The 25,118-nt window shown below is 55.1% G+C and overlaps 3 protein-coding genes across 6 annotated transcripts in view; 2 read left to right on the top strand and 1 right to left on the bottom strand.

Annotated features, from left to right (window-relative positions):
- ABR (ABR activator of RhoGEF and GTPase) overlaps positions 1–15,382 on the top strand; it is a 29,872-nt gene extending 14,490 nt beyond the window's left edge. For 3 of the 4 annotated variants that reach the window (XM_052689022.1, XM_052689023.1, XM_052689024.1), the window contains 20 exons: positions 204–389; positions 532–639; positions 1,062–1,122; positions 2,512–2,564; positions 2,710–2,850; positions 3,040–3,161; positions 3,268–3,433; positions 3,562–3,684; positions 3,771–3,846; positions 3,998–4,102; positions 4,486–4,560; positions 4,702–4,799; positions 4,908–5,039; positions 10,866–10,925; positions 11,045–11,154; positions 11,262–11,401; positions 11,927–12,061; positions 12,168–12,273; positions 13,257–13,404; positions 13,537–15,382. In XM_052689022.1, coding sequence (XP_052544982.1) covers positions 204–389; positions 532–639; positions 1,062–1,122; positions 2,512–2,564; positions 2,710–2,850; positions 3,040–3,161; positions 3,268–3,433; positions 3,562–3,684; positions 3,771–3,846; positions 3,998–4,102; positions 4,486–4,560; positions 4,702–4,799; positions 4,908–5,039; positions 10,866–10,925; positions 11,045–11,154; positions 11,262–11,401; positions 11,927–12,061; positions 12,168–12,273; positions 13,257–13,404; positions 13,537–13,626 — 2,235 coding nt within the window. In that variant the 3' untranslated portion in view covers positions 13,627–15,382. Of the gene's footprint in view, positions 1–203; positions 390–531; positions 640–1,061; positions 1,123–2,511; positions 2,565–2,709; positions 2,851–3,039; positions 3,162–3,267; positions 3,434–3,561; positions 3,685–3,770; positions 3,847–3,997; positions 4,103–4,485; positions 4,561–4,701; positions 4,800–4,907; positions 5,040–7,111; positions 7,475–10,865; positions 10,926–11,044; positions 11,155–11,261; positions 11,402–11,926; positions 12,062–12,167; positions 12,274–13,256; positions 13,405–13,536 lie in introns of those variants that run through there. The other variant, XM_052689026.1, reaches the window with a different exon arrangement.
- On the bottom strand, positions 15,272–20,359 carry TIMM22 (translocase of inner mitochondrial membrane 22). The gene is made up of 4 exons (XM_052689042.1): positions 19,798–20,359; positions 19,286–19,482; positions 18,225–18,297; positions 15,272–17,174 (listed from the first exon to the last, which is right to left on the bottom strand). The coding sequence occupies exons 1-4, from the start codon at positions 20,342–20,344 to the stop codon at positions 17,098–17,100; spliced, it is 894 nt and encodes a 297-aa protein (XP_052545002.1). The 5' UTR covers positions 20,345–20,359; the 3' UTR covers positions 15,272–17,097.
- The window catches only part of SPECC1 (sperm antigen with calponin homology and coiled-coil domains 1), an 82,498-nt gene continuing 77,655 nt past the window's right edge, over positions 20,276–25,118 (top strand). Inside the window, exon 1 of the mRNA XM_052689017.1 lies at positions 20,276–20,393. The gene's annotated coding sequence lies outside the window, so the exon portion shown is untranslated. The remainder of the gene's footprint in view (positions 20,394–25,118) is intronic.

Here is a 25,118-nt window from a genome sequence, read left to right as displayed (position 1 = left end):
CCTCGCAGTGGAGATGCAGTTGCATAACATGAGGATCACTGCTGCTGGGATGGGCAAGTCTGAGGATGCAGGAAGAGGGAGCAGACCCTGCAGTTACTGCCCCTCTTGCTGGGGGCCAGGGCTGTCCCAGAGCTGTCCCCATTGTTGGGCTGGAGGAGTCCTTGGGGCCCAGCTCTCAGACGCTCTCCCTTCTCCTTCGGCAGCCCATGAAGCCTCTGAAGGCCACAGCCACTACATCACAGCCCGTCCTCACCCTGCAGCAGATTGAAACCATTTTCTACAAGATTCAGGACATCTACGAAATCCACAAGGAGTTCTATGACAACCTGTGCCCCAAGGTGCAGCAGTGGGACAGCAACATCACCATGGGCCACCTCTTCCAGAAGCTGGTATGCTCCTTGCTCGGCTGGGTCATCCACATCCCCTTCTGCTTGAGGGACAGACTGAGGTGGTTTATGGCCCTGCCTGGCTTCTGGGGGTGCAAGGGGCACTGTGGGCACCTGGCTGACCCCACTCCCCCCCTGCTCACAGGCCAGCCAGCTCGGGGTGTACAAGGCCTTTGTGGATAACTACAAAATTGCTCTGGAAACAGCTGAGAAGTGCAGCCATAGCAATAACCAGTTCCAGAAGATCTCTGAGGTGAGTGGGGCTGGGGTCATGCTATGGGGTTGGAGTGTGTGTCATGGGGTGGGGAAGGGAACTTTGTTCCCACAGCTGTGCTGACCACATGTACCCTATAGAGAGTTTCCCCCTGCCCTGGGGACTTTTGGGTACTATGTGTAAAGCAGAACCACCTCTTGCTGTGTGGGGTGGCGGTGCTCACTGGGTGTTGTTCTGAATCCTGCATGCTTTGCCCCCCCCAGTTTGGGACCCCTCAGTGGGACCAGCAGTATGATACTGTTTTGGGGAAACCTGGGAGAATGGCTGGATCCACCCCTAGCTAGTAGCACCCCGTGCTTATGACAAGGCCCCATGGGGCTGGGGGAGAGTCTTGGTGCAGAGCCTCCCAACCTTGACAAATCCCTGCCCCAGCCCCGCTTTGCTGCCCTTTCCCTCCCTAGGAACTGAAGGTGAAAGGCCCCAAGGACTCGAAGGAGAGCCACACGTCCGTCACCATGGAGGGTATGGCATGCGAGGGGCGGGTGTGGGGAGGGGGCTGTGCAGCCTTTTGTCTGCGGGTGCATTACCAAGCAGCTCCCGGCAGCGGAGCCCTTTTGCGTTCCCATGCGCAGCGCTGGCACTGAGTAGGGGGGGGACGCCCCTCGCGAGGACGTTGGGGGCGTGCAGCAGCCCCCCACCCCCTGCCCACCCCCTCCTCCTGCGCTGGGAGCTGTGCTGGGGGCCGATGCCGTGGCGCAGCAGCTGGGCTGAGCTGCTGAGGGGAGGCAGGGATGGCTGCGCAGACAAGGGGCTGCCATGGAAATCCTCGTTATCATCCGGCTTTGCTGTAACTGCACCTACGGTGAGGGCTGGTGGGGGCTGTGGTGTGGGGGGAGCGTTTGACCTGCTGAGAGGCTGATGTCTTTGCGGGACGGTGGTGGCTTTGTGCTCTGCAACCTGGAGTTGGGCTCTTCTTTGTTCTGGGCTCTGTCGAACCGCCTGGCTCTGGCAGCGTGGCCACGCGCTCACCTGGCCCTTGGGGCTCGTGTTGGTTGTGGGGATGGGGAGAGAGCTGCTCAACAGGGCTCTGAGCAGAGGTTGCGATGGGGAAGGGTCCTCTTTTTGCTCGCTGGATGCTGTGAGCATCTTGAGGCTGTGACGCCCTTCTTGGCTCAGTGCCTCTCTGCCTGCTGTCATCCAGCCCCCGGGGACCGCGGTGATAGGGACGGCGCTGGAGAGGGGGTTGGTGCCGGATCAGCCCCTCCTGGGGACGCGTTGGGCTCCCAGGTGCTTTGTGTGTTTCCCGTAGCGATGGCAGCAGGAGGCTGCGTCCTCCTTGTGTGCAAGGCGGGGCGACACGCTGAGCGTCCCCTCCCTCCTGACTCTCACTGAGTGCTGCGAGAACTCCAGCTTTCCGAGGTGTGGGAAGTGGCTGCCGTGGGGGACAGTCCCGTGTCCTCTCTCAGACAGAGGGCCCCTTCCCTTGTCTCCTGGGGCTGTCAGACAGCACCCTCCTCCAGGCTCCTTGGGAGCTTCTCCATGACTCACAGTACGGTGTGGGGTCAGCACGTTTCCCTCTTCCTCTCCCGGTTGCAGCGCTTCCCCACTGGGGCTCTGCAATTTGAGGAAGTGATCCAAGTCACTGGGAAAATCCAGATGCCTCAATCTGGGTATAAATAGCCCAGAGGGATGTGCAAGCAACCAGTTGTAGGGTGCTGGGACCCAGCACCACAAGGGGATGATGAGAAGGAAGGTCCTGCTGCTGGGGCTGAAGGGAGCTGCAGAGCATCTCATTGGGTGGGTGCTGCACGGGACCCAGCATGGAGCAAAAAGGGAAACTGAGAAAGATTCTGGCTGTGAGGAGCTGAGCTCCCCCAGGCAGTACCAACTGACACCTTGTGTCTCCCACAGCACTGCTGTACAAACCCATTGACCGTGTCACCCGGAGCACCCTTGTTCTGCACGTGAGTGTGATGCCAGTACTGGGGCGGGAAGGGATGAGGTGACCTGTGATGGCTGTGTCCCCTGGCTGGACCAGCCGTGTCCTGCTGCTGCCTGGGGAGCGCTGTGGGGGGCAGCCCAAGCTTACTCCATCCTCACCCCATCCAGGACCTCCTCAAGCACACTCCATCTGACCACCCCGACTACCCACTGCTGCAGGATGCCCTCCGCATCTCACAGAACTTCCTTTCCAGCATCAATGAGGACATCGATCCCCGGAGGACAGCGGTCACCACTCCCAAGGGGGAGGTGAGACAGGCAGGGGGGCGGTTGAGCCCTGGCCCTTGCTGCTTGCTGGCACCCTGCTGACATTCAGGGAGACAGAATGGTACCCAGGGGACATGGACCTATGGGATGAAACATGGGGAGGGACAGGGGTGTCTGTGTGTGCCACCCTGTGCTCTTTTCCCTCTCTGACACCCACCCTGCTCCCTGCAGACCCGGCAGCTCATCAAGGACGGCTTCTTGGTGGAGCTGTCAGAGGGCTCGCGGAAGCTGCGGCACGTCTTCCTCTTCACCGACGTGCTGCTCTGCGCCAAGCTGAAGAAGACAGCCGTGGGGTAAGAAGGGCACTGGGGTTTAGAGGGAGATGGGCTGGATGCTTCAGCCTCCTGTGGGATCCAGTAGGGCTGGGTGGATCTCTCAGTGCTCACACCTCGGCTGCAGGAAGCACCAGCAGTACGACTGTAAATGGTACGTGCCCCTGGCCGACCTGGTGTTCCCCTCGCCGGAGGAGTCGGAGCACTGCCCTCAGGTGCACGTCATCCCCGACCACGAGCTGGAGGACATGAAAATGAAGATCTCGGCCATCAAGAGTGAGGTGCAGAAGGAGGTGAGAGGAGTGCATGGGATGCCTATGAAGTGCCAGGATATCCCCATCCTGGGATGGGACACTGAGGTTCTGGGGACACTGATGAAATCTTGACCGACTCAGCCTCTGTGTCCTCTCCCTGCCTGCAGAAAGCCAACAAAGGGCAGAGCCGTGCCATTGAGCGCCTCAAGAAGAAGATGTTTGAGAATGAGTTCTGGCTGCTCCTCAACTCGCCAGCCATTCCCTTCCGCATCCACAACCGCAACGGAAAGGTAAGCAGGGCTGCAGGTGAGAGGACAGGGCTGTACTGGCCAAGGAGGGACAAGTCAGACCTGCAGCATTGCCTTCTATCTTCCAGAGCTACTTGTTCCTGCTGTCCTCTGACTACGAGAGGTCCGAATGGAGGGAGGCCATTCAGAAACTGCAGAAAAAAGGTAATTCTTGTCCTGTTGAGGCCCCCATGGGTCGTCTTTTCTCCAGAATGCTGGGATGGGTTGGTCCCATGGGATTGCAGCCACTGCCATCCAGTCCCTGGGGCCAGTACTGGCCATGTCCCTCTGAAGCTCCTCTGCTGTCCTCTTGCAGACCTCCAAGCCTTTGTGCTGAGCTCGGTGGAGCTGCAGGTGCTGACAGGGTCCTGCTTCAAGCTACGCACTGTCCACAACATCCCGGTCACCAGCAATAAGGATGGTGAGTGACGACCGGGCTGGTGGCCCTTCTTTGCACGGTGGTGTCAGTGGGGTGGACATGCTGTGTCCCTGGCCTGGTGTGAAGTCCCTGCTGCAGTGGTCCTGGCTGTGCATGGGGACATGTCCCCAGCAGGTGGCACTGCGGGAGCACAGCTAGGCTCCTGGATGCAGCACTCCCAGTTGTGACATGGGGCTGGCTTTGGGGTGGGAGCATCCCCCCAGCATCGGGATGCCCAGTGGGGCTATTGATGGGGAGGGGAGGGGTCGATGCTTGGCTTTCCCCAGACCTCTGAGACAGCCCTGCAGAGGACTGGGGACACTGGAGTGTCACCCAGGGGCTGGATGGTAAAAACCAGAGCCCTAACGCGTCCCCCTGTCTTGCAGACGATGAGTCCCCTGGGCTCTATGGGTTCCTGCACGTCATCGTCCACTCTGCCAAGGGCTTCAAGCAGTCAGCCAGTAAGTGTGGGCACCTGTCCTCGTGTGCAGGGACTGGGGAGGGAGCTCGGTCCTGCACGTGGCCCTGCTCTGTCCCAGTGTGCCATGGTTTGGCAGTGAGTACACGCATTTCTGGATGCTCAGCCTTCTCTCTTCCCCCAGACCTGTACTGCACACTGGAGGTGGATTCCTTCGGCTATTTTGTCAGCAAAGCCAAGACCAGGGTTTTCCGGGACACAACAGAGCCGCAGTGGAATGAGGTGAGAGTAGGTTGTGGGATGTGGGGAAAAGACCGTGCTCACCTTCCAGCCCAGGCTTTGAAGCTGATTTGAGTGCTGGTTCTGAGCCATCCTGTCTCCTCTCCCCAGGAGTTTGAGATTGAACTGGAAGGCTCCCAGTCCCTGCGCATCCTCTGCTATGAGAAATGTTACGACAAGACCAAGCTCAACAAGGACAACAATGAAATCGTGGACAAGATCATGGGCAAGGGGCAGATCCAGGTATGTGCTGGGGCATTCGGGCGTCTTCTCACCCTCTTGGGACTGGTCTGCTGGTGTGTATCTGGCCTTTGGGTGATGATCCCTGCTTGCAATAGCCTTAGCAGAGGCACAGAGCACAAAGGGATCCTGGGGAGATGGCAAAGCCCATGACTGCCCTGAAGGTTGCATCCAACTCTTCCCCGGTGGCAGAGAGCTGCAGGACTGGGGCTGCTCTGTACAAGATGGGGCTGTGAGCTGGGTGCCTGCTTGCCCCAAGGAGGGCTCTGAGCATGCTGCCCCACATTTCCCACGCCAGCACAGCCGTCCCACTCCGCCGGCCATGGCTGTCCCCCTCTGCCACCATCTGCCTCGCCTGCGCCTCCATCAGCTGCTGTTATGGCAACGGGTGTTTCCAAGGCAACAGCTGAGCTGCCTCTGATTGGAGGTTACCAGGCAGGGAGGATGGAGGCCTTGAATGCCCTGAGATGCTCCCAGGTGAGCAGTAGCCGGACAACAGGGAATGCTCACCTTGTTTCGTGGCAGGAGCCCTGCTCTGACTGCCTTCCCTGCTATGCTGGGGACAGCATCATTCTGGGGACGTCTCTTCAACCTGTGCTTCTAAGTGCCCGTCATGGCTGTCTGCTCCATGGGAAAGTAGCTGAGGGCAGGTCCCTGGGGAGGGAGGAAGGAGCACAGAAACGTTGCTGAGATGGAGGCACCAAGTGGGGTCAGCACCAGACAGGGTGCAAGATGGGAGATGGGGCTTTGCTGGGCTCATTCATACCCAAAATTGCCCATCTGTTGCCCTCCTTGGCACAGGGCAGGGGTGATGTGGGGTCAAGCAGTGTGCAAGAGGCCGGGGAAGGGGCTCAGCGCCTCGCAGGGCTCAGCCCAGCTGCACTCTCTGAAATAGCCCGTGTCAACAAACATGAGTCACGCTGAGAGACGCAGGGATCAAGATGGGGACAGCACAGCTTGTCTCTGCTATGTAAAAATCCTGGAGGAAGAAAGGGAGAGATAACAGGCCTCAGGGCTGCTTGCCCTAAGGAAGAATTGGCTGGATGCAGTGGTGTCTCTGACACTGGGACAGGGGTGTCCAACCATCACCCGGCCCCATTGCTCTGGGCAGGGCTGGCTGCAACAGAACCAGCACGGTTACAGACTGGGAATGGAATGGAGCAGGTATGGGCAGGACAGGCACTGCTGTTTGCGGGTACCTGCATTGTTGCATCCTTACTCTGTGCTCTGAGCTGCTAAGGCAGGGGTGCTGCCTAGGATAGCTCTTATTTGGTCTCTGAGATGGTGTTGGTTCTAGCTGGCAGCGAGGAGCAGAAGGCACTGGGCTGAGGTTGGCAAGGGGCTGGGCAGTGGGTGCATCAGGAGGGGTCAGAGCCTTGGGGGGCAGCCAGGGGTCATGGAGCAGGAGGGAGCAGCCCCTTCTTGGCTGTATGGCTGCATTTTGGGGCAGGGAGAAGAGATGCAGCTTTGGAAGTGGAGGCTGTGTTGTCATGGGCACAGTGCCTGCAGTTCCTGCAGTTCACCCCCTGGCTAGCCCCCCTGGTGCAGAGCTGGCAGAGTCTCCACAGGAGGAGATCTGTGGTGTTGGTGCTCTACTGGGTCTGCAGGGACTCACGAGATGCTCTAGGGGCTGGATTCTTCTTGGTGCTGAGCCCCATGGGGACAAGGGACTGTGAAAGTCCCCAGACTATCACTGTGCTCTGTCCTTGTGTGCCATGAGGAGCAGTGGTGATGCTCCAGGGCAGCACACCCCATCTCCATTCTCTGCCCCACTCTGTTCCCTCCTCACTCCCCCAGCAGTGGAGGTGACGAGGTCCAGGAAGGGATGGGGCGGTGCAGAGGGATCCCTGTTCCCCAGAGCTTGGCAGGGCAATCCTCAAAGCACCAACCCCGTGCCTCTTGCCAGGCCCAGCCCGGCTGCTGGGGAGCGGGGAATGCTCCGGCGCTGTGTCCCCAGCCGTGTCAGGCAAGGCTGCGCAACCCTCCTGAGCAGCACGGCGGGCGGCAGGGCGGGAGTTAATGCGTGGGGGACGCCGGGGGGGCTGCTTTGAGTCACTTCCTCGCAGTGGGAGGGAGGCTTTGGGGCTGCCGAGCCGCTTCTCGCCAGCCTGGCTCACACCCTGAAGATGAGCCCAGCCTGCTGCTGCTGCCTGAGCTGGGCTGTCCCCGGCCATCGCTGAGCTCCGTGCCCCAGCAGCGGGAATGCCAGTGCTATCCTAACCCCCACCCGGGCCATCCTCGGGTCCTCCAACCTCTCCTCTCGCGTCCGCGGAGCCGAAGCGGTGGTGATGACCGACGTGTTGGTGCAGCCGGACAGTGGCCCCAATCCTGGGGGGGAGCACCTGGAGCCGGGTGCAGAGGAGCCTGATGGCAAACGGCCCCCCACCACTGGCGCCCGCCTCTGGGGCCGGGTGCGCAGCAAGCTGCTGCGACAGAAGGTGCGGGGGGACCGGGAGGAGGTGAGGGGCACCCGGATGGCTTTCCCATGCTGTGGCTTTTGGCTGAGGGGGGTTGTGGCTGTGGGGGTGCCTCGCTACCCGCTTGCTTTGGGGAGATGGTTCTGCATGCTCTGTTTGGATGCTTTGGGAGCTTTTAGAAGTAGCTGCCTTCTCAGTGTTTGTTTTCTTCTTTTCCTTCTTCCCTGGGGGATGCTGAGCTGCTTTGTGCTGCGCTGGTTGGGATGTGCTTGGGGTGTAACACCCCACGAGTGGCCGGGAGGAAACACAGCACCTCAGTGTGCTGCACTCCCCCATGGGGGGTAGGTGCTGTCTGGCTTGTAGCCCCCCTACCCTAACCCTCGCTCTGATGCTGCGTTGCAGCTGCGTTGCAGCCCCATCAGTGCTGTCTGTCTTTGGGATATGATGATGTACAGGGGGGACAGCACCATCTCAGTCTGTCCTGTGTGACACCAGGGGCTTTCTTCCTGTGCTGGCTCGGAGCGTTGGTGGACAGGAGCTGCCCTAGCACGTGTGGGTTCAGTTTGTCAACAGCACAGGGGGCTCAGTGGCAGCAGGGCTGGCTGTGACGCAGCAGCATTAACCTCGATTTTGTGCAGCCGCCACTCCCGGGGATTAAGGGGCGGCAGGGCTGTGCAGGAGGCTGCCGGGGGCTGTTGCTGGGTCAAAAGCCGAGCGGTTGTGCTTCCCATTGCTGCGGGGCAGACGGGCAAGCAGAGGCTGTGTCACCATGAGCTGTCCTGCTAAGGAGTTCGGCTACAGCAAGTCCGTGTGCAGGGTCCTGGTGTGCAGAGAGCACGTCCTGCATCCTGCTGGATGAGGCTGTGAATTGCTGCTTTGGACTGTGCTTTGCTTTGGGCTAGCATGGGGGCTGCTGTGCTGCAATGGCACAGCTCTGGCACTGCCAGCTCTGTGGGCAAGGAGTTGGTTGGGGAATCTAGAGCAACTTCTGCTCACTGGGCTGCTCCTGGAGGCCAGGCTGGGTGCCCTCAGATACCAAAATGATGTGGAATGGCCCCAGCTGCAGCAACTCTGCTGGGATTTCACTTCCAGGGTGACACAGGGTGACGCCACGTTGGTGAGTCACTGCAATGCTCAGAATGGCTTCACCCCAGGCTGAGGCATCGAGTGACCTCATGGATGAGGCACAAGAAGGGATGTGCCCGGCAGCATCTCAGCTCCTGGGGCCACTGCATGGGTCTCCCTGCCACCAGCAGTGAATGCAGTGTCTGTGGTGGCCTCAGCATGGACTTGTCACAGCCCTGTCCTTGTGGGCAGGAGGGACTTGTCCCACAGAGACACCTGTGACCCATTTGCCTGGCTGCAGGGCGATGCATGCATCCAGCTCAGCACAAAGCTTGTGCACAGCACCTGGCATCTGGGACTGCAGTGTATCACCTGCACCATCCTCTCTGTCAGCTTGGGGACATTACTGGGTTGTGCTGGAGTGAGGCAGCTCCCTTTGGTGCAGGAGAAGGAGTTGGTGACAGTTGCTGAGGCTGGGTGTTTGCCAGCGTTGCATGGGCAGATGCTCACATTCATCCCATGTGTGGGGACTAGGCTGGGCAAGACACTGCCCTGTGGGGATGTGGGTAGGCTTTAGGGAGCACGGGCCAGTCCTGAGCCCACAGGTGCCAGCCCCAGCTGCAGGGCAGCTTGGTGACTCCAGCTGAGCCATCTCCATTGTGGGGCAGTGATGGAAGCAGGGGGCTGTAGTGTGGCAGGCGGCCTCAGGAACGTGACATGCTCAGGGTAAGGTCTGCAGCACTAGCAGCGTCCAACCTGGCTTTTATTATGGCTCTGTTCAGAGCCTGCTAAAGCCCTTCCAGATGTGCACTGCCAGGGCCATCAGAGCCAGGGGGACCCATGGGATGGGGCTGGGGCAGATGTGTGTGTTGTTTTCAATTAATCTCGTGCTGCAGAGTGCAGAGACCCATGGCTTCTGACCTGGCTGGGCAGTGAATGGCTTCACTTGTCACTGTTGGGGCTGCAGTGACAAGCCAGCCCCTGTGCCGTTGCCATACAGGAGATGTGGGAAAGGGGTGAAAGCCCCTTGCATCTGTCCAAGGGTACCTGGCCAGAACTGTGGTGCTACTGTGCAGGGGGCTGTGGTAGGCATGTTGTGGCATTGTGGTGGAGGGGACATAAGGGAGGTGGAGCTGCAGGGCTGGGGCTGGCCACGGTCCAGCTGAAGTCTCATGATCTTTGTGTCCAAACCTACTGTAGAGCCCCATGGGAGCCCAGGGTAGCTGCAGCCTTTTTTCTCCTTCTCCTCCTCCTCACTGTTCCCAGCAGCCACAGTACTGGGTCTGAGCAGGGAGCCAGGGCAACTTATTGTCTTGGTGTGCAAGAGGGGACACGAGGGACCCCAGCATCCCACAGCACAACATGCAATGGCTTCATGAGCAGCCAGAAGATGTGGCAGGGGAATGACAGCTCAGTGGCTGGAGCTCTGGACATCTTGATGCTTGCCTCGAGCATCGCCCAAGCCATCAGCTGCCAGAGGAAACTCCAACGTCCTTGAGGAGTGACCTCACGCGTGTGGCATGAGCCTCGCCTGGCAGCTGCACACACATGGCTCTGGGACCCCCGCCAGGTCCACGTCCCGTCCCCTTCCCCGAGGGGACATTAGTGCCGGGCGCTGCCCTGCTGCCTGCCCTGTGCATTACAGGGATCGATGGGGATAGATCGATGCTACCAGCTGGGGACCAAAAAGCCCCAAAAGGCCATTGGAGTGAGAGCTGGCTGCTGCGGCAGAGCCCCATGCCCTCAAGTGGGAGCAGCCCCCCTGATCCCAGTCCCCATCCCTGTGGGAAGGCGAGCTGGTGGCAGCCTTCTTCACCCCTGCTGTCGTGTCTCCAGGGATGAGATCCCTGATCTCCATTCTTTTGGGTCCAGAATCAGCACTGTCACCTCTGCCCCAGTCCCGCATCACTGGGGATTGGGGACACCTCTGTGCCACCTCGCTGCCACCCGTGTCAGGGCCTTGGGAACGCCAGAACCTCGCTGCGGCCCAGGGGAGGCATCACCGAGTCCCCTGCTAGCCCGAAAGCCTGAAATAGCAGAGCCTGTCATTCCCAGGGGTTATAAATAGCCCTGGCTATTGGGAGATGTTGTTTTTTTCTGCATGGAAAATGCTGCCCTAGTTCTGTTCCGTCAATCTGCTTCCAGAAATAGTCCCGATTCTTGGAAATTTCTTGCCTCTGGGGTGTGTGTTCAGCTGGGGGCTCAGGGGGGACTGATCCCACATGGGTTCAGCACCCAACCCAAGGGACCCCGGATTGTCCCCTTTTTGTCCAACACCACCTGCAGTTTGGGGGGGGTGGCAGCAGGTGGGGACTCAAGGACCCTCCTGTGCTGTCTCTCCCCACAGCTGGACCCGCAGGCTGTGCAGACCAAGAACTGGCACATGGACGTGATTGAGATGAATGGGGTAAGCGGGACCCAAACCCCCTTCCTTGGGGTGGGATCGTTGGTTCCTCCCCAAGGGGAGCTGCCAGCTGGGTTCCAGGCTGTGGGATACAGAGATGACAACCTGGGCATCTCCTGCAGATCAAGGTGGAGTTCTCCATGAAGTTCACGAGCAGAGACATGAGCCTCAAAAGGACCCCATCTAAAAAGCAGACCGGAGTCTTCGGGGTCAAAATCAGCGTTGTGACAAAGTGTGTGTGGGGCTGTGGGTGGCTGCTGTCCCACTCCCTGTGGGATCTGGGAACATGGGGCTGGTGGAGTCCAGCATTACTGCTTACACCTCTCCTTTCTGAGCCAGGCGCGAGCGCTCCAAGGTGCCTTACATTGTGCGCCAGTGCATCGAGGAGGTGGAGAAGAGAGGCATTGAGGAGGTCGGCATCTACAGGATCTCCGGTGTCGCCACAGACATCCAGGCACTGAAGGCTGTCTTTGATGCGAGTGAGTGACTGCTCTGTCCATCTGCAGGCATCAGGCACCCTTCCAGCCCTCAGTCCTGCAGGCTCGGGGTCTGCAAATTGTGTGGGTGGGTGCATGGGGTCTGAGCCCCCAGAAGGGAGCCCTGCAACCCCTGACCTATTTTTGGTAGTGCTTATGTTATGGCTGTGCTCTGCCTCCATGCCTGGCCGGCTCCCAGGGAGACACTGAGTCAGGGTAAGGTTGCAGATGGATTTGCAAAATTGTTCCGCGTTCCATGGCCCAGCAGGCGGGGACTGCTCAGCTGTGCCCAGCCCTGGCGTGGCCAAACAATCCATTCCAAACAGCAGCAGGAGGGTCAGAAGTTGGATTAATGCTCACACTGGTGCACGTCCTCCCTGTGGGGTGGTCACATCCATAGGGACTCATGCTGTCTCTTGGAGTGCCATGGGGCTGGGGACCCAGCTGTGCTGCCCCATTATTGGGCATTGAAGAGATACAGGTGTTGGCAAACAGGAAGCATCACATGTGGCTCTGCTCTGTGGCCAGATAACAAGGACATCCTGGTGATGTTGAGTGACATGGACATCAACGCCATCGCCGGCACGCTCAAGCTGTATTTCCGGGAGCTGCCTGAGCCCCTCCTCACTGACAGACTGTACCCTGCCTTTATGGAGGGCATTGGTAAGGCCTCGGGGATGAGAAGGGGTCTGGCCACGCTGCTTTTCCCCACCATCTCACTCATGCAAGGCTGGATGCCCTGTCCTGAGCTCTCTCTCCTTGCCCCCAGCCCTCTCGGATCCTGCTGCCAAGGAGAACTGCATGATGCACCTTCTCCGCTCACTGCCTGACCCCAACCTCATCACTTTCCTCTTCCTGCTGGAGCACTTGAAAAGGTAACAACAGCTTGGCGGTGCGGGGCAGGGAGGGCAGCTCAGCCTTTGGCAACTCAGCCTCAGCTCTTGGCTGCCTCAACCTGTGTGCAGCTGCTGGGATGAGATCTCTGTGGCCTCAGCAGAGGGCAGGGAATCAATTTGGAACCATGCAGTGCCCTCTTAGAAAACAGCACTGCCTCCCTTCCCATCAATCCAGGAGCAAAGCACGTTGTGTTAATCCCCATAACGTGTCTGCAGGGGTCTTCAGCTCCGCAGAGCCATCCTGAAGCTGCATGCAGCACCTTATGCTGCTGTACTTGCATCTCAGCATGGCAGAGGCTGGAGCTCCTGCACCGGCTCCATGTGGGGAAGGGAGAGCCCTTCTGAGACTGGGGAAGGGCAGCAATGGTGGACACGCAGCTGTCAGCAGAGCCCGGACACAGTGTGCTATGAGCTTGGGAATGGGACTGGCAGCTCGTGTTACTCACATCAGGAACTGTTTTTCTCTGGTTTGGCTAAAAGCAAACAGAAAAAGTGATTGCTGCTGGGGGTGGGGAAGGAAAATCCATTTCCATCCCAAGAATTGGGCACAGGCAGTTCCTACATCTGCTGTCCTGGCTGGGGCTCAGCCGAGGAGTGTGGCTACCTGCTGACATGGCAGTGCAGTCCCCCAGTGTGGCTTAGCTGGGGCCAGGGGCCGGTGTGCATCCCCCATGCCCTGCAGGGGCTGGGGCAGGGCGGAGGCTCTAGATCAGAAGCAGGCCAGGCTACACCGCTGCCACATCATACTTGGGGCTCCCAGCCAGGCCTGGCGGCTCCCGCAGAGGCCATGAAGGGGGCTGAGCTCTCTGCCCTGCCCCTGGGTCTGAACAGCCAATGCTGGGGCTGAAGGGTGGGGACGAAGGCTTGGTGTTTGTTCCCTCACATTGCCCCATGGCTGTGCTGCACTGGGAGTGAAGCTCTGGGGGTGAAGCTCACATTTGTGCTCTCTCCCCATCCTACAGGGTAGCGGAAAAGGAGCCCATCAACAAAATGTCCCTCCACAATCTGGCCACAGTCTTTGGGCCAACACTGCTGAGACCTTCAGAGGGGGAGAGCAAAGGACACCTCACCCTGGCATCGGACATCTGGTCCCACGATGTGATGGCCCAGGTAAGAGCCGAGTTGGCAGTGCAGGGGCCCCTAAAGGTCTTCCCCTGTCTGTCCTCACTGGGGATTGCTGCAACAGGGCATGCTGGCAGCACTCTCCTTTTTAGCCTAACACCCCCTGTTTGCCCACCGTAGGTCCAGGTCCTTCTCTACTACCTGCAGCATCCTCCCATCTCCTTCACGGAGCTGAAACGCAACACACTTTACTTCTCCACGGACGTGTAGCCCGCAGGGAGGAGGCACCGGCTGCAAACACTTCCAGCTCCCTGCCAGGGCCATGGACCAGATCACGGCCCCTGAGGACATCAGCCTGGACCCGAGATGTGCTGCCTGCAGCTCCTGTACAATCGTGTACTGATGGCCTGGTGCCGCCCCAGCACCGTGCCGCTCTGTAAAGTAGTCGTGTCTTATGTCCCTTCTTGTGTTCAAGAATTGTTTTTATGTATATTTGTTCAACGGATGAGGTAGTGACTGACAAGGGCTGTGGACACAGGCTCCTCCTTTGGCTTACTTTCTCCTGGATTCCTTCCCACCCGCTGACTCCTGCCCAGCAGCCCTCATCTCACCCTGCTCAAAGCCTGCAGCACCCACCAGTGCCCAGCTGCTGCTTGGCTCCAGTTCTGCTCTGCTTCACTGCCTGCGCCGTTGGACCCCACGCCTGGATCTGGCTCTGCATCCATGAGAGCACAAAGCAGAGCACTGCTGCCTCCCCACCACATCCCTGCTGGGTGCTTCAGGCCAGTCTCCTTGCTCCCCGTGCTCCACCTGCAGGGGTGCAGCATGGTGGTTACCTCCTTTGGTGTTCTGCAGGTCTCACAATTTCCCCCTCACAGGGTCTAGGGTCTAGGCCTTGTTCTTGCCAAGCAAGAGTATTTCCCTGCCATTTCTGTTTCCCTGCCTTAGCTCTGCACGTGCCCCTTCCAGCCAAGCACTGCCACTGGGTTACCAATCCCTGGGCTGCAATGCACTGCAGCTCCATCTGCGTTCCACAACAAAGCTGGCCGAAGCCCCAGTGAGGAAGGGGAGGTTTTGTTCCCCTCTGTGGCCCAGGGAAAGGAGGAGGAAAGCCCCTGTGGGCTCTGTTGGCTCTCACTCTGGAGGCAGCAGTGCTTCTCACAAAGCTGCATTAATGGCTGTGTACCTGCCCTTACAGGTGGGTGCTGGTCTTGCTGGGACACAAAGCCTCTGTTCTGTGAGCCCACTCTGTGTTATCATGGGGAAAGCCCCCTCCTCGATTGCGGTGGCCACACGCACTCCTGTGCCAAAGGAGATGGATGAGAGGTGACCAAGCGTGTCCCCACTACCAGCCTTGCCTTTACCCACCTGACTATCAGACTGTTCCAGGTAGAGCCTGGCTGATGCTCCAGGTATGTCCCAAGCCCACCTCCCTGGGGAAGACAGCACCTGCCAGCCCCCCACCAGCAAAGCAACTACAGGAGAGGAGGTCTTTTGGTCTCCCTCTAAAGGGCTCACACTCCAGCCCCTGCTCCTCTTGACTACCAGCTAAACAGAAGGGAAACAGCATAGCAGAAAATAACCAGGCGTCTGTCTTGGCCCAGGACCCAGGAAGGAGGCCGAGCGTTAGATGTGACTGCGCAACGGATCCCTGTGCGTGTCTGATTTGTTACATGTGTCCAAGTCTCTGTCCACCATAGTGTCATTCCAGATGGAGGCTGTGTACAGCCAAATCCCCCTGTGTGATGGGGGCCGGGGACCACTCCGCACAGCCCCGGCACAGCAGGTGGCAGCTGTCCCTGTGATGGGCTTTGTTTGTCCCCACAGGAGGGGAAGGCAGGGGGGTGAACTTTTGCAGCTACAGGTAGAATAGAACTGTTAATTAATATTTGACTTTCAGAAGTTGTTAAGGATATATTTTTGTTTGTGTTCTGTTTCAATTTCTGTAGATTATAAACTTTAAATGGCTGTAAACCATGTGAAGAGGAAAAAAAACCAACCTGTTAATAAAAACGCAAAGCCCCAACATTTGCACAAAAGGAGCCCTGTGGTGTTGCTGCTTGCACGAGCTGATCACCTTGGCTCCATAACTGCTCCTCTTTCAGTCATGGAAATCTCGCTAGTTGTGTTTCAAGCCAGTGGTACAAGCACAGGCATCGTGCCAGGCAATCTTTTAGGAGACATCTTATGGTTTGGGCTACATCCTTGCATTTCAGTACATTCTGGAGGAAAAAACCTGGACTGTCTGGAGCCAGCTTGTTTAATCAGCCCAGAATTACTCAAGCTTCAAATTCAGCTGACTTGCACAGCTTCTGGCCTGAGGATACTGAACAGGCACAGCGAGGGAGATCAGGCGATAGGAAACCTCAGCTGATAGATCACATGGAGCTGTCTCCCCACTTCTTTCCACGTAGGCATGGGAGGCAGCACGCCTCCAAAGTGACCACTAAATACCCAGCTGGTGTTGCTCTTCCAGGTAAGCAAATGCTGTGCTGTCCTGGGATGTCAAACCCTGAATGCAGAGGGGAAGCAGGTGGGAGAACCCCCATTAGATGTTCACACTGCACTTTAAATCCTGCTGTTTCATTGCAAGGGTGGGTGTTTGGCCTTGCATGGTGGCTCAAAGAAGGTTAAAACAGCATCTGAACTATTTTGAATATAAAAATTATCCCCGGAGGTCCAAAAACAGAATTTGGTTAGAAAAACAAGACAGCTAATAAGAATGCAAATCCAAAGAGGAGCAGCCAGCCAAGCTCTTGAGCAGGTGCTCTGACTTCAGCACCGGCGTTCTGCAGAAGTGATGTTTCACTTTCTCCCAGTTTAACACTGGGGAGCTCAGAGGAGGTGTAGGAAGAGGATGGGAAGCAGACAGCGTGCTAAGTGAACGCCTTGTTATCTGTCTTTATTCTCACAACTCTGCTTTAAAGCCCAGCCATCAAACTGCTGGAACTGAGGGTGTGAGCCTGTGGCAGTATAAAGCAGTAGCAAAACTGCTTGTACTCCCAGGGCGAGGTTAAATCAGGCGAGCCAAACGGCTACAGAGAATTATACATCTGCAACAACCTCTTTTTTACCCTTCAACTGTTTTGTTCATCTGCCAGGAACCACATGGTTCTAAGGCACAGGATTCCTTATTGCTTTTCCCCTTTAAGAAATGGTAAAGAAATCTGGCATTCGTTCTGTACTTGAAATAAGACAAGTTGTACAGATGGTGGTTTGTCTTCGGTTGGTATTTTAAGAAAAGCCTGGAACAAACTATTTCTCCACAGGATCTTACCTCTCCCCAACAGAGCAGCAAGCTGCAAACCAGGAGCTGCTAAACACTTGCAGCATATTCAAACACAATAACATAAACCACTGCATTTCTTTATGAAGATTGTCCTCCTGCCTCTTGATGCTAGCAACAGACTTAATCAAAATCAGACCCAAAGGATCCAGAAAGCTCGGAGTCCAGGCTTGTTTCCTGGAAACTGACAGTCAGCTGATCCGTACTGGTGATACTGCTCCCTGCGCCTGGCTCCATCCTTGCACATTCCTGCAGGCCTGCCTGAAGCAGCGTGCCAAGGCTCGCAGCCAGATTATTGTTAGTCATTCAGGAAAAGCAGCCAGCATCATCCAGCTTGCACTGATCAGGACTCCAAGGCAGTGGAAAGGTAGGCCTGATGGTTCTTCTGCCGTGATGCAGGATCTGAGCAGCAGCACTGGAACGCGAGGAAAACTTGCTCCCGAGGGATCCTGCCGTTACCGCAGATAGTAATCAATTGCTGCGGAAAAAGCAGCAAATCCACCGCAGCCGATCACCCCTGCCTTCATACCAGCTGCAATGCAAAAGGGTGGGAAAGAACGAGACAAAACATGGAAAAAAAGATTCCTCGCAGCAGGGGATGCTGCCACTGCCCAAGGGAAAGGGGGTAACCTGGCACAGATGGGACTGCAGCTCCCACATCTGGATTAGCCTAACACAGTGACTGCGTGCCGTGTTGCTAAGTCTCCCTGCGCAGGCTAGGACAGAAACCAGCAGTGGCCACTGCCGATTGCAGGGTGCTCTGATTCAAAGCAAGCGACTTTATTGATGGGCAAGGATGGACAGCAAAAGCAGCTGCTACTTTGAATGCTCTAAGAGGATTAGGTTCAGGACAGACACAACTTAACAAGCTCAATTAGAAGCTCTTTTGAGAGCATTTCCATTTCTTCTATGCTCTGTAAATTGTTTCTGTCTGTTTGATTTTGTTTTATTAACGATAAGTAAGTGAAGTTTGATATTTCTGCTGAGCAGCAGCACAGCTCTCTTCCTGCCTGGGGCTCTTCTCCAGATGTTAACAGTCAAAGCTTCCCAAGAAGTCCCCACTAGGTCCTGCTGGACGAAAATCTCAGTGCTCCTGCTCTTGTGCAGCTAAATAAAATTGCCTGTTTGATTTGAGACCGGAGAAAGGAGGGAAGCATTGTACAAGCTGTGCAAGTTAACAGAGTTCCTGCCAGTGAAACAATATATATGAGTAGAGCTCTATTAACACAAGACCTGTAACTTCAGCGAGTTGCTCAGAACATATTTTTGGCTCCCTCTCCATGACACCCCAGAAGCATGTGGATAGCTAGCACCATTTCCTGATTTGCTTTCAAGTCACTTCTGTTCATTTTTCTCCGATCTCCCTGTCCTGTACAACCAGCCTTCCCTACCCACACATATCTTTCAAGATGACAGGAAAACGACAGAGATGGCAATTCTGCCAACTTCAAGCACATTCTCATGCTGACATCTACACAACCCCATACAAAGAGATTTGCAATGTGTGCTGCCTTAAAAATGCTGCTTGTTACCATACCAAACTGCTGCCTTATCACAGTAGCTGCTAGCAGGCATCACCAACCTCTGAAGCCAATTGCTCCTCCCGTGATGCAGCCACTAATAACACTGTTCCTCCAGTCTGATTTTCCACGATACTGTGGAATTAAAAAACAGAGACAACAAGTAAACATGGAATAACAGCTCGACATCTGTGCTAATACCAAGGGAGATGAAGCGACCTTCCAGCCCTGTTTCAGATGAGGATGTTTTTCCCTCTGCTCTCACAAGATGGCCCCCCTGCACCGTAAAAGGTTTCGCACGGCCAGGGGAGGGAAAGGAGCGGGTCAGCAGGAGAGGTGAGACACATCCGCATGGTGCAATGCAGTGCTGCAGCAGACTCTCAGGTGAACCCATACAGCCCCCAGAAAGCAGCACTGTGCACTGGAAGCAGCTCACAGATTTTAAAGGCACTGTGAGCACAGCCTGGCCTTGCAGCCTGCTGCTCAGCACAGGGAGAGGATCAGCACCCTGCGGGCAAACATTAGCTATGGAAATAGCATGAGCACGCTAGTTCTTCACCAGCGCAGCATCTGTTTGTTCTGCTTCATTGTGCAAACAGATACACTTTTCTTTTACATAAGAACTAATTGTGTTTTTCAATTAAAGGACAGTACTGACATTCATAACAGACTCATCTTCCTACTTAAGAAAATGGATGACAGCTTTAATGCCGAGCTGCACGAGGTCATTTCTTGCTGTAGGGGCAAGATGAAAACAGGTCTATTATTTCAGAACTTTCATCAAAGGATCCCTTTCTGCACATACAATTTTTAGAGGCTCAGATGGCCATGTTGCAACTCCCAGTTTGATCTTTTAATGCAACAAGTTGTTTGGAACTCAGGTTTCAAAAAGTAATGCCAAATTCCAGGACTTGAATGGGAAAGGTCTTCACTATTGCACGCAGGTCTGCTTATTCCATCAGAGAACAGCTCTGAAAACCTTTAGAACTGAAAAGCTTAAATGAGCAAGAAGCAAAAGGAAACGAGCCAATCCCTCATCAGAGTGCAAGGGGGCTTGGACTCATGAAAGGTGATCACTAGTGTATAATAAAACCTTATGTAATGTTTGAGAGTCATTACTCACTGATTCCACCACGCACTCAGTGCAGGAGAACATGGCGCCCACGATGGCAAAGTTCTTGGCATAGGAAATGCCGCGCTGCCCCATGTCCTTCAGCACCTCCTTGGCAGTTGGGGTGCGATAGGGGTCCTTGGGGTCGAAGCCCACATTGGTGTCGATGCCAGCAGTGAAGATCCCAAACGCTCCTCCGAGGACGAACCCTGGGAAAGACGATGGCTATGAAAAGAACCTCTGGATTGGAGCAGAGGTCTCCTCACAGGATCAGAGCTGCCCCGGTCCTACGGGCAGCACGAGGGGCTGTCCCTCTTTGTGGTGGGCAATGATGCTGACCCTCCTTTACTGCAGGCACTCAGCATGGAACACTCTTCTTTCAACTGGGGAGGGAAGGAAGGAGACCCCTCCCCGGGCCCACGGGCCAGAACGGGCCCTGAGAACTGAGGGGGCTGCAGCCTCTCTCTCAGCCCCAACCCCTCCCGGTACCGCGGGACCCCCCGGCTCTCCCAGCCCCGCCGCACCCCCCACGCAGGCCAACGCCGCTTTGAAGGCGCAGCTCTCCATGGCCCTCTCCACCATCTTCTGCTCCTTGCTCTTGGGCGGGCTGGGAATGCCCCCGAAGGTGTTGGGGTCCCACACTCGGGGCCGCCGCTGCTCTCCCACCAGGTGCTGCAGCAGAGCGCTGTACTGCAGAGGCGGCGGCGGCTGCGAACCGCCCGGCGTGGAAGGCGGCGGTGCGCCCGCCATCGCTGTCCTCGGCGCTGCGACCCGCTCCAGCCGCCGGCTGCGCGGCTTCCGTAGCGCGGAGGGAGCGGCGCGCGGGTGCCGACGGGTATCGTAGTTTCGCTGAGGGAGACGCCCGCGGTGCGGCGCGATGCCGCGACTCCATCTCCCAGCGTGCGCCGCGGCCGCGCCAGAGCGGGAAACTACAGCTCCCGGCATGCTTCGCGCCGAGAAACGCGATTGGCCGCGATGAGGGCGGGGAGCTCCGTTACCCGGCGTGCCACCGCCCCCTGGCGGCCGTTGGGGCCGGTGCAGCTGAGGTGAGCGCTCCGGCTGCCCGAGCATCCTCCAGGGCGGCAGCGGAGGTAGGCGGCGGCAGAGGAGGCGGCAGCAGGTGAGAGCGGCTTTGAGTGGGATGGAGAAGGGCTGGGAGCGGGCTGGGGGCAGCCGCGGGCTGCGGGAGGGCTGAGGAGCCGCAGTGCGGGGCCTCTCTGCCTCAGGTGTGCGGGGAGGCGGGAAGCTCTGAGGCGCCGTTCCTGCCCGCCGCTCCGTCTGAGTGACTTCTGGGCGCAGCAGGTCAGCCTCGCCATGGGAGCTGCGGGTCTTGCGGTGGTGTTCTTGCACTGCACCGGGCCGAGCCCTGAGGATGTCCCTGCGGTGGCGAGGCTTCATCCGATGGCCCTCAGGGCTCTCCTGAGGTGTGTGAAGGTGCGAGGTGCCAGGGATCTCCTGCGGCCATCCGAGCAGCCCCTGGTGCAGGGAGGCACGGAGAGGCAGCTTTACTTCAAAGGTGCTTAGAGAGCAAATGAAAGTCTGCCTTTCTGTCACAGAATGCAAACTGAGCTCACAGCAAGTCATATAGAAACCTCAGTCCTTCCGTGCTTGTTCTGTTTGGTAATGGGGTGGGAAATTCTTCTTCAGTGCCCCCCTCAGCGAATGAGGTGCTGCCAAGGTTAAAAGCCTTCACCCACAGGTGTATTCCCTCTCATTTTGCTGTTCTGTGGAGCACAAGCAGTGCTCTGCTCAGCCCAGCAGACTGCAGATGGGTTCACTTGGAGGAAATAGCCTTGGTGACTTCAACATTGGCTTGGTTTAACTTTGTTACCCGTACGTAAGAAAATAGCTGAGAAATAGCTGTGATAGTTTCAGCAGGATGCTTCAGATCGTGTGCTTCAAGAATTGAAAACGATGTAAAAGATTTGCTCCGTGTTCTTCAGCAGTGAGTTAAGTATGAAATCTTCTTGATGCCATGCGGTGCTCTGAAAGGTGACTGCTTAAAAATCCAACAGATCCAAAATAATTTTTTCTTATTTCTTCTTTCTTTTAATTTTCTTAAACTTCTTGCCCTGTGTCTTGTTTGCACTGGATATGCAGGTTCAAATAACAACCTGGATTGACTGAGTACCTCTTCAAGTGAAGTGACGAAGTTATTTTCATCAACTTTCCTCTTTTCCTCTTAAATTCCACTGCCCTCTGCTGGCTGGACCATCAGACCTGCCCAGAGCTCTTCCCTTGCTATTCTTTTACTCTTCAAGGCTTTTTGTATTTTAAGATCAGAAACTGTTGCAAAGCGTGCTGTTAATATCTACTACAATGGGATCTTCATACAAGAGGGGAGGTTGGTGGCAGGTTGAGCTCCCTAGGGAGCCCTGAACTGTAGATCTCAATCTTCTCTTTGATCCACACTAACCTAGTTGAGCTGATCTGCAAAGCCTATTTTCCAAAGACATAAAGGGAAGAAAATATGTTGGAGCTGGCATTTGATGCTGCGAGTTTACACGTGAAGCTGGAATACTGCTTTTAATTTCTTTTCTGTGTTTCCAAACCCAAAATCACAAGTTTATGTTAGCTTGTGAATATAACAATATTTCACAAGTTTTTTCACCTGCGTTTATATGAAACAATTATGTTTATTTATGAATATGTATATTGAATTAAACATTTCTATTTCCCCTTTAGGTATTTACCCTTTTCTTCTTCATGCTGTTCTCTGTTCCACCTTTGAACAAATATATGTGCTTGAAAAGTCCTTATGGGATTATCCAAATAGTCACATGAGGGAAGTCAGATGGAACATCAAGGCTTGGAGAGGGAATCTGAGAGTCTTAGGCATCCCTGATGAGTTGTTCATGTGAAATTTCAAGTTGTTTCTTCCTCGCCCCAGGTGAAACCTCTTCATTCTGTGTGTGTCCTCTCAGTGTGATGACAGGATGAGGTGCAGCTGACAGTGGCTTTGCTCAGGCCTGCGATGGACCCACTGTGCTCAGCACTTCAGCAGAGGGCAGCATGCAGGAATGTTACACGACTGTATTTCACTTGGCCTGTGCAGTGACTCGGTTGTTATCCCGCATTGCAATGTTCTCCAGACAGGGTTCTGAAAGGCAGATTGTTCAAACGTTGGAAGTAATGGTTTTGCTTGAAATCCTGGTTTTGTGTGTCCCTCCAAGATCTTGAATAGGCTTCAGCTGTCATTTTTGGCAGTGCTGATTGAAAACAAAAGCCAAAGGTTTTTGTAGCTCAACTTTATTTTGTAACACGTTGTCAGTTCCTGAGTCCTTTCTGAAGCAGGAAGTGGCTGAAGATGGAAGCTGAAAACAGTGAGATTAATCCATTCTTTTTCACTCTCACACCTACCTGCCTGCCCCTTTTCCTTTCCCAGAACTGCAGCAGCCCAAGAGACAGAGAGGAAGAGAGGACAGGTTTACTGATCTCACGGAAGAAGGAAAACCTTTCCATTGCACCACGAGCAGAAGAAAACACGGCAGGTTTGCAGTGCTGGTAGCTGGCTGCTCTGCAGTCCTTGCCTCTCCTGGAGCCCATAGGCTCTCCATGGCTACAGAGGGCTGTGCTGGGCTCCATTCCAGCAGTACCACCTAACGTTCTTACTCTGTAGTTCTCATATCCATGAACTGAGGCTGCAGCTTTCCTACCTTTCATCCAGGTTCTAAATGTAATGATTTTTTACCTATGAGATTTTAAGTTGTTGGCTTTGAAAGGACATTACAGCAATAAATTGCTTTGTGAAATATGCCTAAATCCAGTGGATTTAGTTGCTTTAACATCTGTGCTTCCCTTGGCTTATGAATTTAACCAATTTTATGTTTGATAGTGCAGTTATTTTTTTCTTCTAATACTAAAAAAGAAGAAAGGCTTTCTATGCTGGAGAATCTGTCACTATGATGGCAGACAACTGAAGTATTAACAACAGGTCACATTGTGGAGATGGCAGCAGGTATATGGGAGGTAAAATGGGAAAGTCAGCCAGCCTGACTCGCTGGTTTTTCTTCAGGTCAGGTAGACTGCAGTGATATAGACACAGATTTACAGAAGATCTCCTTTTAGGATCAGCAGGCCTGTTCCTTGCGGCTCTGATTTGTAGCTCAGGGAAAAGGAGCAGGATGTGTGGTTTTTGAGCTGTTTGATCCTCTCTTCCTTCTCTTTAACGTTTTATATCTGAAAGTGAACATCCTTTTTGACCACAGTTCCTTCAGTTTTGTCCCACTTCAGTGAGCTACCGGTTTCCTTCTTCCCAGTTTCCCCAATACTAGGCAAACTTTTGCTTTGATCTAAGAAATCTAAAATGCACTCGTGTTGTGGGCTAAAAAAAGATCTGTGTAAAGTTTCAGACATCATCGTCTCCCAGGGATTTCAGCCGTTGCTATAGGAGCCCAAACTCTCATTTGAGAGACCTTTCCAATGTGAAGAAGTTGATACTGGGGAAAGTTGTCATGGAAATATGCAGCAGAAAGGGAATCTCAAGGTGATAATTGTTAGCTGCCTTAGCCAGCTCGCAGTGACTTGGTGGCTGGAGATCTGGTCCTGCAGATTCTTTGTTGCATTCCACCAGTCTGGAAGGCTACAGATTCAAACCTCAAGAAATGCACTGTTTGACATTCATAGCTCTAGTTCTCCCAGAGCTCTTCATCAAAGTGAGCTTCTTACGTACCTGCATGCACATAGCAGTGTGACACTGGGGCTGCCCCGCTGCTGTTAGGTGGTGCTGCGCTGCTCGGACCTGCAGTGCCACCGATGTCCCCTGCAGGAAGGAAGGCCCTCTGAGTGCCATGGGCAGCAATACGTCCCACAGCCCAGCCCTGCTGCGGTAGTGAGCCACAGCACAGCCCCCTGTTGCACTTCTGGAGGGGTTCATAGAGCTATTGCTGCTGAAATGTGACGGTGGAACAAATTTTTAAATAACTAAAAGTTGCTTTTTGTGCCAACTTCAGTGCTGCCTCAGGTTTGAATGGAACGAGCGCTTTGTGTGCAGCCAGGAGGTGTAAGAGCAGATCTCTGGATGCTCCCTGTCCACTTACTCTGTTACCAGACCCAGGTCTCTGGTTTCAAGCTTTTTCTGCTTTTTCTTAATAAAGCTTCTTGATCCCTAATAGAAGTGATTATGGGAGAGCTGCCTTTGAGTATCTCATACTGGTGTTACCATGGTAACTGCTGCAGGGGTTTCTTGCTGGGAGAAGGCTTCCAGCTCCCTGAGATACAGCGGGGCAGCTCAGGCTGTTTGCACGCTCTGAATGAGATTACCCACGACATCAAAGAGGAAATACATTAGTTCTTCACTTTGATAGTGAATGTTAATGGTAATGGAAGGCTGTAAGATTGATGTTTCTCACATTAGATGTCCTCAGGTGAGAGAGCTGAGGTCGGTTATGTGGGCAGTGAGAGCCCAAACTTTTTGCTAGGAGCATGACTTTCCCAGCAGCTCCTACAGCAATAGAGAAGCGTGGCTTTCCTTGATCAATCCTGTGCTTGACCTTTCCATTGATACTGCCAACAAGTGAACTAATTAATCTTAATGAAGGATATGGAATTGTGGTACTCACTACAGGAACAGACATTCCTATTCAGGTTTATTCAGTCTGTAGTAGAAAAAAAATGATCTGCCTTCTATGTTCTCTTTTCTCTGTATTCCCAAACTGGCTGGGCACCACGCTAGCACTGCTAGTTGGGCACTACCAGAGCAACTTTGCTGTCCTGAACTTCCTAATCTTCCCCTCTGTCCCACACAGCGGCTTCCTTTGCCAAGTTCCTTGGTTGTTCTTGGCCAATCAGTCCTCATTTGCTCTCTACCAGCAGTAGTTCCTTTTGCCTTCCCCAAGTGATGGGT

This window comes from Tympanuchus pallidicinctus, unplaced genomic scaffold (genome assembly GCF_026119805.1).
Source record: "Tympanuchus pallidicinctus isolate F22 unplaced genomic scaffold, pur_lepc_1.0 scaffold24, whole genome shotgun sequence".
Taxonomy (NCBI): domain Eukaryota; kingdom Metazoa; phylum Chordata; class Aves; order Galliformes; family Phasianidae; genus Tympanuchus; species Tympanuchus pallidicinctus.
The sequence above is the reverse complement of the archived record's forward strand: the minus strand, read 5'-3'. Positions and strand labels throughout refer to the sequence as shown.

What these genes read in the sequence shown, in the direction of transcription:
- TIMM22 (XM_052689042.1), bottom strand. Translation starts at nt 20,344, where the DNA reads ATGCTCGGGCAGCCGGAGCGCTCACCTCAGCTGCACCGGCCCCAACGG. An exon ending in CTGAGTGCGTGGTGGAATCA is followed by an intron (nt 18,298 to 19,285) that starts GTGAGTAATGAC and finishes TTAATTCCACAG; the next exon opens with TATCGTGGAAAATCAGACTG. An exon ending in AGGAGCAATTGGCTTCAGAG is followed by an intron (nt 17,175 to 18,224) that starts GTTGGTGATGCC and finishes TTTGCATTGCAG; the next exon opens with CTGGTATGAAGGCAGGGGTG.